The sequence below is a fragment of the Ovis canadensis genome, chromosome 1 (assembly GCF_042477335.2).
Source record: "Ovis canadensis isolate MfBH-ARS-UI-01 breed Bighorn chromosome 1, ARS-UI_OviCan_v2, whole genome shotgun sequence".
Lineage (NCBI taxonomy): Eukaryota > Metazoa > Chordata > Mammalia > Artiodactyla > Bovidae > Ovis > Ovis canadensis.
The window spans coordinates 218874932-218894238 of NC_091245.1; the positions used below are offsets into that span (position 1 = coordinate 218874932).

Here is a 19307-nt window from a genome sequence, read left to right on the forward strand (position 1 = left end):
AGTGCGTGTTATGATATTTGCCTTAAAATCATTGTCAGTTAATTTCTACATCTCAGGATGGGCCTCCATTGATGTACTTTTCTCCTCAGAATGGATCACGTTTTCCTGTTTCTTCTTTGTCAAATAAGTTTAGATGATATTGTAATTGATTATATTATAGACTCTGGATTTAGTTATGTTCTTTGCAAAGAGTCTGTTTTCGGAGGCGGTTAACTGGGTTGGAGGCATGCTTCACACTCCGTATTTGCTGTGGTGAGGAGTAGCAGAAATCCCTACTAAGTCGTTGTGGTACTGTCTGAGTTCTTTGGCGTGTACGCTTGCATACATGGTTCAAGGGTTGGCCTAAGCAGAACTGGATGCTTCCTTGGTGTGGCTGTCTCCTTTCCACAGTTTCCCAGTTTACTTTTAAACTGTTGTGACTGCCATTAAAACTGTTTCCTGGTTCTTAGAGCCAGTACAGTTACGGATTTTCTTTCTGAGTTTTAGTCATCCCATTTGGCATGAATTAGGTGTGTCCTTGGACAAGAATAGCGCCTTCAGTTTCTTCCCTATGTTGGTCCCTTTCCAGTTTCTGTTTGCTTTCAGTTGTTTTTCAGTCACTTATGTTTTACGTTTTGTCCAGAATTTAGAGTCATCATCTGTGGGATGGCTGACCTAATAGAGCTACACCTGTATTACTAAAAGCTAGAACTTGTGATCGTGAATAATTTTTATATGAAATGTCTTATTTTGTAGTTTCCGCAGTTTCATGCGGTTCCTTTTCAGAACTGCTGGGTATGCCTTCTTCTGGTCTCATTTAAACAGATTGTGCAGCTCTTTGAGGCGCTGCATTTTTGTAGGATTCTCACTTCTAGGTCCCTGCCTCCCATAGTCCTAAGATCATGTCTCCTTACAGTCACATGGGGACAGAAAAGTAATCTCAGACCCTTTATCTATGATCAAAACCCTTTGGGACTCTTCAGCCTCAGTTCCAGTATACCCATCTGACTTTATTTCTTCACTGTTGGAAACTGGAAGCTTTTTCTCATTATTGTTTTTGGTGCTGCTGTCTCTGTTTTTATCCTTAACTAAGTATTTTTAAAAATTGATCTGCAATTTATTCAGCAGTTCCATGTTTGTAGTGGGAAATGGGCACCTGCATTAGTTTAAGCCATTTTGTTTTCAGACAACTGTAGTATTTTCTTTGTTATTCTTAGTGGGAAACAAATAGACCACCCCCAGAACACAACTCTGGCTGCTAATTCCTTTACTAATGAGGGAACTGAGTTCTAGTATTGATATATGGAGTTTGGACAGAAGACTTGTAGCTCTTAGAACAGCTAAGGGCATAGAAGGAACTAACATTGTTTCAGCATTTACTAGGGCCTGAGCTCTGAGCTACTCACATCATTTAATTCTTGTAATTCCTTACTTTAGTAGTATTACCTCCACCTTAGGCAATGGAAACTTCAAAGAGCCATGAATACCTAGTTTTTCAGCCTAAGGAGAATTAGAATTCAAGCTATTTGACTCAAAAGTCACATACTTTCCGTGGCACTCTGCTGTCTCAAAAAATATTTTTGTAAGTATATAGATGATTAAAAAATTGAGATTTTGCTGTGTTTACCACTAGCCAAGGCAAAAGTTTGAGAGCTCATTAGCGCTGTAGAATGTCTAGAGGAGTTTACACATGTGTGTTCGCCAACTTCATTCTTTTCATGGGTGAAATTCATGGGTTATCAGTGAAAATGCTTTCTGTGCTGACTCACACTAATGGAGGGAGGTTGGTTGCCAATTCTTTGGAGGGAAGTGAAAAAAAGGAATCGTAGAGTTTTAGACAGCTGGGCAGAATTTTAATGATCAAGTCTATATGTAAGAATATAGTTTCCTCAGTTAAACAGCACTGCCATCATAAGATGCACAGAAGAGTTTTAAGAAAAAGAAGCAACAAAAATAGAATGAATGATTATATGAAAACTCTTGAGTTAATATCTATAGTTTTTCGGTCAACATGTATCATCAAAACCAACATTGTGCTCATTAAAAAAAAAAAGTTTACCTTTCTGAGCCAGTGGAAGAAATTTTTTCTTAAAGTGATTTTAATAGAGATTAACTCTACCGTGGAAAAATGTTTACCTTGTTCATCTGTTGCTCACCCACTGAATCATTGGTGTTCTTAATCTCCCTTTGTAAGAAAAATGTTTATGTTAATATCATTTAATATAACTTATCAGCCAGAATGGATTATGTTTCTATAAATTTATGTGCAGTTAGCTTCCTCTCCTGAAGACCCATCACAATGCATGCATATTCTTTTCTTGACCGTAAAAACTTGAGTATTCATTTAACATTGAAGGATATTATTTTTAGAAGTCTGACCACAGTTTATAGCAATGTTAGTTACCTTTCTTTTTATAAAAAAGAATGTTTCCTTTGGGATCCTTACTAGATTTAAGTCAGTTTATTGGCTGTACCAAGTCTCTCACTCATCATATCTAATAAGCTTATTAACAAACTCTGGAGTCAGGAGGGCCCCTCTTACGTTTTCTCTTCAGTACAAGTGTTGATATGTGCATTGTGACTTATAGAGGCAGGAACAAATCTTATTTAGATATTGGCTCAGAATCATCACCTGAATACCCTTTGCATTTGGGCTAGGTTTTAATTTCCTGGTTGGGGTTCCTTAGAATGTGTTCTTTTCTCTGACATTTAGTGGTGCTGAAAGAGGAGTTTTCCTTATAATAATGTCCTTGCTGTAAAGTCCTAAATACAGAGAGTTGCTTGTTAATTTCAGTTTTTACATGAGGAAACTGAGTACTAAAGTCCAGGTTAGTAAGGCAAAGATAGAGCAAACCAGGCAGCTGACTCCCATCAGATTGCTGTGTGACCCTGAGCAAGTCACTTAAGCTGTCTGTGTCTTCAGTTTCCTTGTCTATATAAAAGGATGTTAGAATAGAACCGTCTCCATAGGGCTGTTGTGAGGGTAGATTGAATTAGCGCATGCAAAACGCCTGTATCACTGCCTGGCACCTGGTAAGCACCATTCGAGTTTACTTTTTATTATTACCTTTAACTTCAGCGTAAAAGGAATTTCTGCAAGAGAAGAGATAGTTCAGTGGTTCACACTGATTTTAACACTGTCTGAACCCAATTTCCTGGATAATAGAACCCAAGAGCAGCAAGAAGGAGAGGGAAAGAGAAGAGAGGCAGCAAAGTGTCGAAGGTGGTACATTCCTTGGCTGGCCATAGCTTCACAAAAGTCAGCCAGTGGTTTGGTCACATAGGAGAGTTTCCACATCAGCTGTTTGGGAGCAGTGTGCTCAGCACAGTCAGGCGAGGAGAGGGGAGAGGAGCACATCTTCCATTCTCACCGATTCTGTGGCTTGGCCCCCCATCCCTGCTTTGCCCCGTCTCCCTGCCTGCCCAGCACACATGCACAGATCCCGAGGAAGCCAGGTTCCAGCCCCTGGTACTGTAGCTCCTCAGGAGCCTCAGAATGAAGCAGGCCTTCTGCCAGTCTAGCCAGTGGTGGGTGGAGCCAGAATGCTGGAGCTATGATAACTCCTGTGGAGGCTGTGTGGAAGCCCTGCCCTTAGCCAGGAGGAAGTCAGGATGACTGGCAGCATTAGGAGAAGAGGTAAGAGTGGTGGTGATGGGCATCTCTAGTGAGCTAGTGGCAGAGGCCAGGGGGCCACCCCCACCATTCACGTCTGTGCACCCTCAGTAAGCTGCTGTAGCTCCATGTCTTTGATTCTAAGTGAGATTTTTTTGTGGATAAGTGATTCATGTAATGTGCCTTTAGTGCATGGCTTGGAGTTGTTATTTAGACACTAAGTCGTATCCCACTCTTTCGTGACCCCATGGACTGTAGCCCACCAGACTCTCCTGTCATGGGATTTCCCAGACAAGAATACTAGTGTGGGTTGTCTTTTCCTTCCCCAAGGGATTTTCCCAACCTAGGGATGAAACCTGTGTCTTTGGCATTCACAGATGTGTTCTTTACCACTGAGCCACCAGGGAAGCCCTCAGCTCAGAATAGGTGCTCAATATATAACAGATAATATTTTCCTATCTACTCATATTTGAAATAGACATTGGTTTCTCTTAACACTTGTATTTGCCTCTGGAAACGAAATATCTATTTGAACTCAAAGATATGACAGAGATGAAGTAGAAAAAGCTGATATCACTGCAAAGAGGGTAATATTTAATCCTAGAACGTGTCAAAAGAAATGACTGAGAAAGCCTGAGGCAGAGAACAGAGGCCATCAAAGAGGTCAAAGGATTTAGGGAAAAATCATGGGAACTGAGAAATTATTTTCCTGCTAAAACTTGCTTTTGTAATTGTAGATTCATTTTTGTTTTTAGCTAAGGAAAAAGAAAAGAGAACATGGTTTCCAATTCCTGTTCTGTGGACGCAGGGAATGAGATGTTTTGGCACCGTTGTCTCCAATCTTGATACCTCAAGGGAGAAAAGCAGTCAGTGTTAGGCCAGATATTTATCCAAGGCTTACTATGGTCTCACTGGAATTTGAGTTTAGTACTTGAAAACACATGTATGATTTTTGCATTTCAGGGAGCATCAAATAATTTTGTACAAATCCTTGCTGTGTAAAATGTTTGGGGGGGGGATTATATAGTATGAATCTGCCATTTAATTTTATCAAAATTAAAACTCTTGGTATAAAACCAAGAAAGAAGGATGAGTAAGTGAGAGATTTCTGGGCTCTGGAGGCTTCAAGACCAGATTAGATATGAAGCTCAAAAGGAGGATAGTGTTTGGGAAATAAACTTCCATCTCTGGGAACCATGTAAGTAATAGTAAGTCTGTCCTGTTTGCATTTTACAGAGGAGAACCCATGGAGGCTGTTAGTTGCCCAAATTACACTGATAATAAGGGAAGAATGAACTTAGGTCATCTGACCTATTCCCTACACCACTGACGTTTAATTATCTGTTCAAGATTCAGAAAACCCTCCAGTGATATTTGTGTAACCGATGTTCTCAAAAAAATTCAAAGATCTAAATTCTGAAGGAGATCAACCCTGGGATTTCCTTGGAAGGAATGATGCTAAAGCTGAAGCTCCAGTACTTTGGACACCTCATGTGAAGAGTTGCCTCATTGGAAAAGACTCTGATGCTGGGAGGGATTGGGGGCAGGAGGAGAAGGGGACGACCGAGGATGAGATGGCTAGATGGCATCACGGACTCGATGGATGTGAGTGTGAGTGAACTCCAGGAGTTGGTGATGGACAGGGAGGCCTGGCATGCTGCGATTCATGGGGTCGCAAAGAGTCGGACATGACTGAGTGACTGAACTGAACTGAACTGAAGTAAACACTGAGTTGGGTTTTTTTTCTATGTTATTTTCTCAAAATATATAAATTGGAATGTAAAATATGATAATACCATTTACTTTATTCAAAGTCAGCTAAACTCAAAAAATTTTTATCCAAGCCTTACTGTGTCACCAGAGATTGAGTTTAGTACTTGAAAACACATTTATGATTTTTGCATTTCAGTTCAGTCTGTTCAGTCGCTCAGTTGTGTCCGACTCTTTGCGACCCCATGAATCCCAGCACGCCAGGACTCCCTGTCCATCACCGACTCCCGGAGTTCACTCACACTCAAATCCATCGAGTCAATGATGCCATCTAGCCATCTCATCCTCTGTTGTCCCCTTCTCCTCCTGCCCCCAATCCCTCCCAGCATCAGAGTCTTTTCCAATGAGTCAACTCTTCGCATAAGGTGGCCAAAGAACTGGAGTTTCAGCTTTAGCATCATTCCTTCCAAAGAGCATCAAGTCATTTTGTACAAATCTTTGCTGTATAATATGTTTGGGGAGGTTATGCTGCTGCTAAGTCGCGTCAGTCGTGTCCGACTCTGTGCGACTCCATAGACGGCAGCCCACCAGGCTCCCTCATCCCTGGGATTCTCCAGGCAAGAACACTGGAGTGGGTTGCCATTTCCTTCTCCAGGTTATGGGCCTTCCCAATTAATGGGGACCTACCAATTAATTTCATCAAAATGAAAAATGGGAAGACAAGAAATTCCCATGACTCCATTTGGTTTTAAATGATCTAATTATAATTCACTTCATAGTCATCTGTTGTGATTTTTTATTTAGAAATCCATTGCATTTATTTCCCTTGGTAAGAAAACATCACATATTGAAAAAAAAATGGAGACAACTTTCTAAATTAGAAAGAGAAGCAGGAACTAAATCACCATCATCTTCACGAAACAGAAGTTGAGATTTTTTTTATTATTACTATACCTTTTTTCATTGTTTTATTCTAAGAGTGTGCAAAGTAAGGAGTACAAGTGTCCATCCATCCTGCCATTTCCCAGTTCCACTTCTGGCTGGTTAAGGAGCTGGACTTTGGAGTCAGACCAAGCAAGTTCAAGTCCAGCTCTGTCACTTCTAGCCAGGTGCCCCTGGACAAGCTGCCCACCTCTCATCTTAAAAGTGGGAGTGATGATGGGACTTGGTTCCTAAGGTTGTTGTGAGGAGTCACTGCCCTGAGGGCATACAATTAATCTTTTTGTATAGTGCCTGGCATATAGTACATATTCAGCCAATATTAGCTAATGTTAATATTTATTTTAACATTAATAGGTATAGTTAATATTATTATTCTTGTAGTTTATGCACGAATCTGGTAAGGAAAATATCTGTTCTCTTTGATGTTCTGCTTCCTGATCATGTTGAAAATTAAAGATCAGAAAACTCTAAATTTCTCTGATTTCACTGTTAGATAAGTGTAGGTAATTATAATTAAATGTTCCCTGAAAAGATGTTTAATTCTAGTATTTAAAACCAGAAAGAAAAAGAAAAAGCAAAAACATTTACTTCCCGGATACAGATGCAAATAGAAATAAAACACAGCTGCTGTTATCATTCTATGGGCTCCATCTCTACCTGGTACCAAACGAGATAATGATCTTGCAGTATATTTATAAGGAGGTAACAAAATAAATCACATTATCTCAAGTGTACACACTGAAGGCTTTATCCTGTTGCTGGTTAAAATAGGCTATAACTGTGACAACTGCTCACCCACCATTGTAGATTATTTCAGATGAAAGAAAATACGGGACAATAAATTATGGTTTGACAACATAGGAATGTCAGTGGCCTTGCAGTTTGATATTCAAGAATAAAACCAGCAGTACAATTGTTGGACAAAAACTCAACACAAAGCAACCATGCATTCAAGTGAAGGCAGTGATGGACAAATAATTTGGTTCTTTTTCCATTATTAAATGGTAAGATCTTCAAAAAAGCCTGAACAAACCTAGAAAGCCTTTGGGTCAGCTGAATTTCCATGGAACCTTGTAAAATATTACAAACCATAAAAATAAAGGCTAAGACGAAGTTGAGGAGAGTGTCAGGTTATGTTGTTTCCAAAACTGTAAGGACAGTGGAGCCAATAGGATCACTTAGAGGGGTGGTGATTAAAGCAGAAAGTATCTATTGTTACAGAAGTTTAGCTTATATAAATGACTAATTTATAGACATTCAAGCCCATAAAATAAAATTAATAATTACAAACATATAACTAAATCCATGAGATTTCAGAGCCAGACAAATCTGTTTTATAAATTCAACACTGACATGACTGAAATAAGCTTAGATAGATTATTTAACTAAATAATCAAGGTTTTGAATGCAAATTATTCAGATTAATCATAAGTACCAGGTAGGATCTTTGTGGGTACTAAATAACATAACTGTGCTAAAACGGTGCTGCGTGCATAGTAAATACTTGAGGATAAATTATAAGAGGATTCCTTTCTCACTCTTAAGCTTTTCTCAGATTTATATCCATTTATCTTCCTTACCTGAAACATGATATCTTTTGTTAGACTGATCCAGTAACTGTACTATTTATTACAATTAGCTTACAATGTGTAAATTATTCTCTGTGTATCTTAAATTCAACATGCATTTTTAGCAACATTAACACATTAACATTTTAACATTAACATTTATTCTTTTAACAGTAACACTGTCCAAAAGGAAAGTTATTTGAAGCAACCCTTATTTTCCTTTGCTGTGCTGAGAAAGTTAACTAAGTGACCCATTAGACTGTTTAATCAATGGAAAATACCTAAAGTCTTGACAGATTCACAAGTAGCAATGATATGATGTAATTTCTTACTGGTTTTTCCTTGTTTCATTTCCTCTTAAGTTTTTCATTACCTTGTACTTTAAATAAAGCAAACCCTGGCTCATTGTTGGCATTTAATAGGTGTCTGTTGAATTGAGAGAGAAGGAATTAAATGTTTTAATTATGGCCAGAGGCACTGACTTCTCATATTCATAAGAAAAACTACTTCAGTTAATTTCTTGGGATGGGAAAAGGGTTAAATGTATTACATTGTAAGGGAGACTGAACAATTTATAGCATCTTTTATTTACACTTAAGGTTTTATTGTTAAAGGAATCCTGGAGATGAAATGGCTCAACCTCTAATTTATAGAGAAGGAAACCAAGGTCCTGAATTTAAATGGCTGAAGGATGCAAGAGGAATTCATTTATTTTTCTTTACATTTGAGTCAGCTTCTAAAGGGACTTGCTCAAGGGCACTGATTTTACTAAAACTTCCATCTATTTTAGGGGCACTTACAGATCTACAAAAAATATACAGACGATAAAGACTATGGTTAAGAACATCAGCTTCTGGGTCAGAGAGACCTGGTTTCAAATTCCTTCTCCATCTCTTACTGGTTATATGACCTTGGACAGATTGTCCAGAGTAATCAAATTATACAATCTCTCCATGCTTCTCCATATTTCCTTATCAATAAAGAAAGAATGACAAACCCTGTCCTCTTCAAAGTGGAAATAACAAACCTTCACAGATTTATTATTGATGATAAATATGATAAGGTATATAAAAGATTGTCACCAAGCCAGGTGATGGTAAGTAATCAGTGTACATCAACTATTATTATAACATGAATTAGAAGTGGGAAAGTTGAAGGGAAGTGATAGAGGCAAAGATAGTCCTGTATTTTGTTAGTAGTGGGCAACTAGTTGGTTCCAGGCTTCTTACAGACAACATGGAGGAGCAAACTTAGACATATTGAGTCTATTTATCTGACCAAATCAGAACCTCCCTCCTCTACTCCTTTCTTTGTATTTTTATACAATTTCTCTTTCTACCAAACATATCAGTATAGGCTTTAGAGACTTGCTGAGTAACAATAAGGGCTCCCCTAGTCTGCCCAAGACTCTCTCTTAGCATTTCTCACAAAGCCTTCCTCTGCTCCCCACCCCACAGTTCTTGATAGCTCCTGAAGGAGAGAATCTGCCTAAGTGTCTTCCACTTAGCACATGGCATTCTCCAAGGCCAAGACTGTGGGGGAGGCCAGGGATGGATTTGAGGCCATGTAAATGGCAACCCACTCCAGTGTTCTTGCCTGGAGAATCCCAGGGACGGGGGAGCCTGGTAGGCTGCCATCTATGGGGTCGCACAGAGTCGGACACGACTGAAGCGACTTAGCAGCAGTAGCAGCAGCAACTTATTTCTCTCATCTGCATTAGAAACTCCTTCCTCCCAGGAACCAGCCTTCTTCATCTTTACATATTCACTCACTCCATCTCACAGTGAGTAGGTGGTGGCCAGTCTTGTTCATGTTTACATATTTACTCCATGTCACAATGAGTAAGTGGTGGATACTCAGTAAATGTTTGTGATTTGCAGTAATAAATGCACCTATCTGGAGGAGTTACTGGTATGGAAGCCCTCCTATTTTTGAGTCTGGTCTGGAGAGATTATTACAACCAATATGGATTTTTCACCCAACTCCAATGACAGCACTCACAGCTGAAATCTCAGTATTTTAAATGAAAAATAAAATCTCTATGAACTCTTCTTCCCTAGCTACTGATGTGCAACGACCTGTGTTATTAAATGTCAGAATGAAATAGAACCAGTTTTCTTAAAAAGAGAGAAGTATAATTCTTGCATTTCTGGTATCTTTTAGAAAAGGTACACTAATCGGTTACTTTCCAGGACACGTACATCACTGTAACTCACGTAAAGTCAGGGCCAAACCTCATATCTCAAAAAAATAGAATACACTCTGCTTGGGATGACTCTTTGTGACCCCATGGACTGTAGACCTCGAGACTCCTCTGTCCATGAAATTCTCCAGGCAAGAATAGTGGAGTGGATTGCCGTTCTTTTCTCCAGGGGATCTTCCTGACCCAGGGAGCAAACCTGGGTCTCCTGCATTGCAGGCAAATTCTTTACTGTCTGAGCCACCCTAGAAGCCCTCTATCACCTGTAGGGGAAATGTATTGATAGAAAGGTTATACTACATAAAAATACTTTTAAAATCTGTATATTGAAATTATTGTAAAATACCCTAAATTTTCTGTAGAAAATATTTAAAGTTAGTTATTTTGATGATATTCTTTCTTTTCATGTTTTTGTTAGAGTGAAGAATCAATTCCTTTTCACTGAAAAAAATGATTTTCAAATCCATCTATCTTGAGTCTCTCCTTGCTTAACCACATTTAATAAAATTGGATGAAAGATAATACTGGCACTTATTCAATGTGGTGTTTCTTTTTCTTGCTTGTTTACTTACTTGATATACAATTAAGTATCTCACTCCAATTTAAATTACAAGCTAGGAATACTTTAAATGTTAAACTGGAAAATAAATTTAAAAGTTGTTTGAGGTAATTGGGGCTTACTTAGAGCTAGTAGACTTGTTTCCATATGCTATATGTAAGCCTGGATTCAAATAATAGAATAGGGCTTAGGGTTTTTTTTGTTTGTTTGTTTTAAGTAAATTTCTACTGGAGTATAGTTGACTTACAATGATGTGTTAGTTTTTGCTGTATAGCAAAGTGAATCAGTTATACATATACATATATCCACTCTCATTTTCAGATTCAGTCCCCATATAGGTCATTACAGAGTATTGAGTAGAGTTCCCTGTGCTATACAGTAGGTCGTTATTAACTGTCTATTTTGTGTATCATAATGTGTATATGTCAATCCCAATCTCCCAATTTATCCCTCCCTGTCCCCTTTCTCCCTTGGTAACAATAAGTTTTTCTGTGTCTGTGGCTGTATTTCTGTTTTGTAAATAAGTTCATTTGTGCCATTTTTTTTTTAGATTCCACATATAAGGAATCTCTTATGATATCTGCCTTTTTCTGTCTGACTTACTTCACTCAGTATGACAATCTCTAGGTCCATCCATGTCGCTGCAAACAGCATTATTTCATTCTCTTTTAAAATTTGACCGAAATAGTAAGCCTGGTAACTCTTTTCTTCTTTCCCAGCCCCTTTGCTTTTACCCTGTCTCAAGCCAACATGTCACTGAAAAATGAGCCAAGAGTAAATACCTCTGCACTGCAGAAAATTGCTGCTGACATGAGTAATTTGATAGAAAACCTGGATACGCGAGAGCTCCACTTTGAGGGAGAGGAGGTGGACTACGATGTGTCTCCCAGCGATCCCAGGATACAGGAAGGTAAAGAGTGATGATCTGAGTGAGGAGTAGAAAGTTTATCATGGTTGCTTGGCAGAACACAGATTTGAAATAACCAGCAAGTGATTGATCATCCTTGCCGATGTCACAACACTGGGCTGAGTTTCACTAACTGTTTTCTTGTTGTAGCACATTATAATTCTTAAAAAAGACGCCTATAATTCTTAAAAAAGACGCCTGTAACAGGCAAGTGATGCTAGTATCATTGTATTCTTATGACAATTTTCTTTACTTTTTTATTTTTTAGTGTATATCCCTTTCTCTGCTGTTTATAAGACTCAAGGATTTAAGGAGCCTAATATACAGACGTATCTCTCCGGCTGCCCAATAAAAGTTCAAGTTCTGGAAGTGGAGCGCTTTACATCTACAAAAAGGGTCAGAGCGTATATGGACTCAACTTGTATTCGTCAATATTTATGGCTTAACACATTGACTTTCGTTTTCCTTCCTCCTGGCTATGACTGTCTTTAACTTTCAGTTTGTGTTTATGTTTATCACTTCTGAGTCCTCCTCACCTCAGATTTTTGCATCCTTCTCATTTAGCCCTTATTCTTACATGCCTCTTCCCCCATTCTGGAAAAAAAATTTTTTTAAGGTAATTAAGACAGTTTACAAGTATGATACATTGCAAAGTGCCTCTCCTACTCTTCCTCACTCCCCAATTTTCTGTTCAGTGTGGACTCAGGGGGCATTGCTATTCTACCTAGAATGCCGGTTATAAACCAAGGAAACGTTTAGCTTTCTTAATACTTGTTCAGTAAGAAAATAATAATGCCACCTGACTCTCAAAAGGAAAACATCTGGGAGGCTGCACGGTCAGTGCCTTTGCCTGGAAGCGCTGCTGAGAGATTTCTTTGCACGTTCTCTGCCACTCTGGCTTGTTCCTTACACCACCCCTTATGTGGGAGCTGGGCTGTGAAGAAGGCTGAGCGCCGAAGAACTGATGCTTTTGAACTGTGGTGTTGGAGAAGACTCTTGAGAGTCCCTTGGACTGCAAGGAGATCCAACCAGTCCATTCTGAAGGAGATCAACCCTGGGATTTCTTTGGAAGGAATGATGCTAAAGCTGAAACTCCAGTTCTTTGGTCACCTCATGGGAAGAGTTGACTCATTGGAAAAGACTTTGATGCTGGGAGGGATTGGGGGCAGAAGAAGGGGAAGACAGAGGATGAGATAGCTGGATGACACCACCCCTTAAGCTTCATTCATATGCTTTCTCTTTAAGCTCTGGAAAGGCATTGGGAGTAGGATCTTTTCAACAAGGAAACCTGAACCTCTTGAAGAGGACTGGACTAGGAGACGCTGTTAGGGTAGTTGTGTTTGCTGTATTCCTGACTGAGTTGCACACTTGTTAGGTCTGAGCTTAGAGAACGTTGCTGCAGGCTGGTGGCCTTTGTCCCTTCCAGTTAAGCTCTGACTGGCAGAATAAGGCTGTCGTTGACTTCTGCCTCTGGGGAAGTGGGGAAAAACCTTTCTGCCTGGGGCAGACTCTGGAGGGTCGCCTGTGCTGCCTGCATTTTGGTGGTTTTGCCTGTTGCTCTGACCTGAGCTTTTCCTGGTAGCACAGATGGTAAAGAGTCTCCTTGCAATGCGGGAGACCCTGGTTCAAGCCCTGGGTCGGGAAGATCCTCTGGAGAAGGAAACGGCAACTCACTCCAGTATTCTTGCCTGGACAATCCCATGGATGGAAGCACCTGGCAGGGAACAGTCCATGGGGTCGCAAAGAGTCAGACACAGCTGAGTGACTTCACTTTCACTTTCTGTCCTGACCTACCTGTGCATATCCTAACCTCTAGTTTACAGCCACCTCCGTGTCCAGCTTTCCTTCAGCGTCTTCCTAATGAGTTGGGTCCTTATCTCTGATACACCACTGAAAACAACCTACCAAGAAATGTCTCTAAGATGATTTGCCTTATATCACCTACCCGCATTTAGATTGAGAGGTGATAACATGTGGAATAGGTGATTTTAACTCAGATGCCATTATATCTACTACTGTGGGCAGGAATCCCTCAGAAGAAATGGAGTAGCCATCATGGTCAGCAAAAGAGTCCAAAATGCAGTACTTGGATGCAATCTCAAAAATGACAGAATGATCTCTGTTCATTTCCAAGGCAAACCATTCATTATCACCGTAATCCAAGTCTATGCCCTAACCAGTAATGCTGAAGAAGCTGAAGTTGAACAGTTCTATGAAGACCTACAAGACCTTTTAGAACTAACACCCAAAAAAGATGTCCTCTTCATTATAGGGGGCTGGAATGCAAAAGTAGGAAGTCAAGAAACACCTGGAGTAACAGGCAAATTTGGCCTTGGAATGCAGAATGAAGCAAGGCCAAGACTAATAGAGTTTTGCCAAGAAAATGCACTGGTCATAGCAAACACCCCCTTCCAACAACACAAACAAGACTCTACACATGGGCATCACCAGATGGTCAACACCAAAATCAGAGTGATTATATTCTTTGCAGCCAAAGATGGAGAAGCTCAATACAGTCAGTAAAAACAAGACTAGGAGCTGACTGTGGCTCAGATCATGAACTCCTTATTGCCAAATGCAGACTTAAATTGAAGAAAGTAGGGAAAACCGCTAGACCATTTAGGTATGACCTAAATCAAATCCTTTATGATTATACAGTGGAAGTGAGAAATAGATTTAAGGGCCTAGATCTGATAGATAGAGTGCCTGATGAACTATGGACCAAGGTTTGTGACATTGTACAGGAAACAGGGATCAAGACCATCCCCATGGAAAAGAAATGCAAAAAAAGCAAAATGGCTGTCTGGGGAGGCCTTACAGATAGCTGTGAAAAGAAGAGAAGTGAAAAGCAAAGGAGAAAAGGAAAGATATAAGCATCTGAATGCAGAGTTCCAAAGAATAGCAAGGAGAAACAAGAAAGCCTTCTTCAGTGATCAATGCAAAGAAATAGAGGAAAAGAACAGAATGGGAAAGACTAGAGATCTCTTCAAGAAAATTAGAGATACCAAGGGAACATTTCATGCAAAGATGGGCTCGATAAAGGACAGAAATGGTATGGGCCTAACAGAAGCAGAAGATATTAAGAAGAGGTGGCAAGAATACACAGAAGAACTGTACAAAAAAGGTCTTCATGAGCCAGATAATCACAATGGTGTGATCACTCATCTAGAGCCAGACATCCTGGAATGTGAAGTCAAGTGGGCCTTAGAAAGCATCACTACGAAGAAAGTTAGTGGAGGTGATGGAATTCCAGTTGAGCTGTTTCAAATCCTGAAAGATGATGCTGTGAAAGTGCTGCACTCAATATGCCAGCAAATTTGGAAAATTCAGCAGTGGCCACAGGACTGGAAAAGGTCAGTTTTCATTCCAATCCCAAAGCGAGGCAATGCCAAAGAATGCTCAGACTACCGCACAATTGCAGTCATCTCACACGCTAGTAAAGTAATGCTCAAAATTCTCCAAGCCAGGTTTCAACAATATGTGAACCGTGAACTTCCTGATGTTCAAGCTGGTTTTAGAAAAGGCAGAGGAACCAGGGATCAAATTGCCAACATCCGCTGGATCATGGAAAAAGCAAGAGAGTTCCAGAAAAACATCTATTTCTGCTTTATTGACTATGCCAAATCCTTTGACTATGTGGATCACAACAAACTGTGGAAAATTCTGAGAGAGATGGGAATACCAGACCACCTGACCTGCCTCTTGAGAAATCTGTATGCAGGTCAGGAAGCAACAGTTAGAACTGGACATGGAACAACAGACTGGTTCCAAATAGGAAAAGGAGTACGTCAAGGCTGTATATTGTCACCCTGCTTATTTAACTTGTATTCAGAGTACATCATGAGAAACGCTGGACTGGAAGAAACACAAGCTGGAATCAAGATTGCCGGGAGAAATATCAATAACCTCAGATGTGCAGATGACACCACCCTTATGGCAGAAAGTGAAGAGGAACTAAAAAGCCTCTTGATGAAAGTGAAAGAGGAGAGTGAAAAAGTTGACTTAAAGCTCAACATTCAGAAAAGAAAGATCATGGCATCTGGTTCCATCACTTCATGGGAAATAGATGGGGAAACAGCTCCAAAATCACTGCAGATGGTGACTGCAGCCATGAAGTTAAAAAACGCTTACTCCTTGGAAGGAAAGTTATGACCAACCTAGATAGCATATTCAAAAGCAGAGACATTGCCAACTAAGGTCCGTCTGGTCAAGGCTATGGTTTTTCCAGTGGTCATGTATGGATGTGAGAGTTGGACTGTGAAGAAGGCTGAGTGCTGAAGAATTGATGCTTTTGAACTGTGGTGTTGGAGAAGACCCTTGAGAGTCCCTTCGACTGCAAGGAGATCCAACCAGTCCATTCTGAAGGAGATCAGCCCTGGGATTTCTTTGGAAGGAATGATGCTAAAGCTGAAACTCCAGTACTTTGGCCACCTCATGGGAAGAGTTGACTCATTGGAAAAGACTCTGATGCTGGGAGGGCTTGGGGGCAGGAGGAGAAGGGGACAACAGAGGATGAGATGGCTGGATGGCATCACGGACTCGATGGACGTGAGTGTGAGTGAACTCCGGGAGTTGGTGATGGACAGGGAGGCCTGGCGTGCTGCAATTCATGGGGTCACAAAGAGTCAGACATGACTGAGTGACTGAACTGAACTGAACATGTGGAGGTTAAATGCACAGATTACAGAGCCAAACCATGTGGTTTAATTCCTGCCTTTGTATTGTGACCCCTAGCCAGTTATTTAACATCTCTGTGTTTGAGTGTCCTCATCTGAATAATGGGTATAATAGTACATATCTTATAGGTCTGTTATGAGGATTTAGTAATAATTATAAATGGTATTGTATAATATGGACTTCCCTGGTGACTCAGATGATAAAGCATCAGCCTGATATGCAGGAGACTTGTGTTCAATCCCTGTGTTGGGAAGATCCCTTGGAGAAGGGAATGGCTATTTAATAATAATAATAATACATGGTATTGTATAATACCAGAATATAATATATTGTATTATACAAGTATATACTATATAATACTGTGTATTATTATTACTACGTATCTCCTACATTATTCATGAAAATAAATATTCAAGCCACCAAACCAGGACTTCTCTTTGCTCATACTTTTCTATTAGTAAAATAAGTTTAGTTCTATTCTTTTTATATATATATATTAAAATTTTAATTTTAGATCCTAATTTATAAAGTATAGTTGATTTCCCATATTATATTAATTTCACACTTCAGTTCAGTTCAGTCACTCAGTCGTGTCCAGCTCTTTGTGACCCCATGGACTGCAGCATACCAGGCTTCCCTGTCCTTCACCAACTCCCAGAACTTGCTCAAATTCATCACCATTGCATTGGTGATGCCATCTACCCCTCTTATCTGCTGTCATCCCCTCTCCTCCTGCCTTCAATCTTTCCCTCATCAGGGTCTTTTCCAGTGAGTCAGTTCTTCATATTAGTTGGCCAAAGTATTGGAGTTTCAGCTTCACCAGTCCTTTCAATGAATATGCAGAATTGACTTCCTTTGGGATTAACTGGTTCGATCTCCTTGAAGTCCAAGAGACTCTCAAGAGTTAATTGATTTCACATTTTGTTTTAAATCTTAGTCTGTGTAGGAAAAGCTAAGGATCCTCCTTGTCCTACTTAGTGTTTAGTTTACTAGGAAATATGAACTGACTCCATGTAGTTTGAATGTCATTCAGGTAAATAAAAATAACACCTTTCTATGACTGAATCTGTTCTGTGTGCCGGCTCATAGGCGCTTCTCTGTTCACTCTCATGACAGCCGCCTAAGGACAGATGCTACTGCCCACCCTCCCCAGCAGGAGGTCTCCCACGTGTCCCTCCTGTTTCTCCTCCCTCCCTTTGCTCTGCCTCTCGAGACTCCCCTGCCCTTGTCCTTTAGCAAGCTCCAGCCATGGAGAGCCCAGACCTGGCTCACTCTGGGCTGGATGCATCCCTTGACCTAGGCACCCCCCCACACACACACCCAAGGTAACCTCTTTAAGTGGCCCTCTCCTTCCTGCTCCAGCACCTGGTCCTACCCTTTGTCCCTTCAGAATGAGGTGTGCCTTCCTGGGTCCCAGGTTACTGTCCTTGTGATTTCCTTCCTCTTATCACGCCTTCATGGGCAGTCCCTTTATTACAACTTCTCACACTATTCCAATTCCAAAGCATTCCGATAATTCTGCTGAGATATTATCTGACTGAAGTGACGCTTGGTTAAAGCTTCATAGCTAGTAAGCTGTACCAGGCAATTTCAAACCTTTAGATGCTTCAAAAAGGATGGGACAGGCAGTTGCCATTGCCCCACACTGTCTTAGAATTGCTAAGAATTGTCTAAAATTCTTGGTTTATGTGTGAGGGATAGAACTTGACATTTGCAATGTTTTTAAGTATTCAGTTTTGTTAGATTGGGAAATATAATACTAGAATATGTGGCGGCTTGCATAAATTGTATAGTTGTTCTCATTTATTTTACTTGTCTTAAACTGAGCATTTTTCACTCAAATGCAGAGTTTCTGGTCACTCTGAGTTCTCCTGCATCCTTCTTTGTGAGACACGATGCAGCGTGATGCCTGTAATGTTGGTCAAGGTGAAAGGCAGCATATAATATTAGACCCCAGAACTGGGTCCTTTTGACTTCTGGCTGTAGTCATTGTCATGGATCCCAACTGGAGGCAAAGCAGGAAATAGATTTGAGTGTTTGCCAGTGATATATTTGGATTCTAGACCTAAGAGCACAAGTTACGTTGATTCTGGGCTCTTTATTTTTTTTTTTAATTTATTTATTTTTTGGCCACACAGTAGGGCAGTGGGATCTTAGTTCCCTAGCCAGGGATCACATTTGCTCCCCATGCATTAGAAACACAGAGTCTTAACCACTGGACCACCAGGGACGTCCCCTGAGGCTCATTTCTTTATACTTCAGTTATACAGAGTGGTCACGCTTTAGAAGTTTGCAGAATGTACCAAACATCGGTAATGAATGGCACCAGGCGTGGTCACCCATTGGGTTACTGATACCAAAGCCTGGATAAACTAGCAAAGGAGGAGACCTTTACTGTTTCTTGCCCCAACACCTGTCAACACATATGGGGCCTGGATCTCCCAGTAGGGGCCAGTGTCCTCTAGGTGGTCCAGTGTCAATTACCCTCCCTTACTCCCCACACACCATGGGAACTTTCAAGATCTCCTGTGCTTTATAAATCTCTCTCCATCTTCTGACACTTTTTGCTTTATCAAAACTTTTATCCCTCAGGTCTGTTAGTGCTTCTGATTGAATCACTAGTCGCCAAGATATATATATCTGCATTTTAAGAAGAAATATTTTTTAAATGTTAAGTGGAAACTCATCCTAGTTAAGTAGTTGGGGAAATATTTTGTGTGTAGGAAGATCATTTGTCCTTTTCCTTCTAATCATCCTATACCTTCCTAGTCACTGGTGTAACTAAGGAACAGAGAGCTATTGTAGACCAGGATGGACCTCTCAAGGCATTTCAGAAGGAGAGGGCATTAGTGTCATTTGTGAGGAGCAAAACTGCACTAAGATTGTGCTCCACAATGGAACTCATTTCCTTCAGCTTCCCTCTCACCCCCTGCGTTGTCTGTTCACTGCTTGGACAATCTCTTGATGGCTAATTAGGGCTTTCACTCATTGTCTCTTTTACCTGGCTTCTTGTTTCAGAGGTATGTCTGTGTGTCTTTGTATTTAGAACAATAAGACTTGTGGAGGTTTGATTTGATATAAGTCAGTTTGTCTTGCATATATCATAAGATGAATATTTAAGAGAATATTACTTCTGTAATCAGTCATTTTTA

General features: G+C 40.2%; 1 protein-coding gene across 19 annotated transcripts in view; it reads left to right on the top strand.

Annotated features, from left to right (window-relative positions):
• The window catches only part of PLD1 (phospholipase D1), a 284818-nt gene that overhangs the window by 88630 nt on the left and 176881 nt on the right, over positions 1-19307 (top strand). For all 19 annotated transcript variants that reach the window (XR_011250438.1, XR_011250449.1, XR_011250462.1 and 16 more), the window contains 2 exons: positions 11291-11481; positions 11747-11874. Coding sequence is in view for 16 of the 19 variants with exons in the window: in XM_069560117.1 (XP_069416218.1) it covers positions 11291-11481; positions 11747-11874 (319 nt within the window). In the remaining 3 variants the exon portion in view is untranslated. The remainder of the gene's footprint in view (positions 1-11290; positions 11482-11746; positions 11875-19307) is intronic.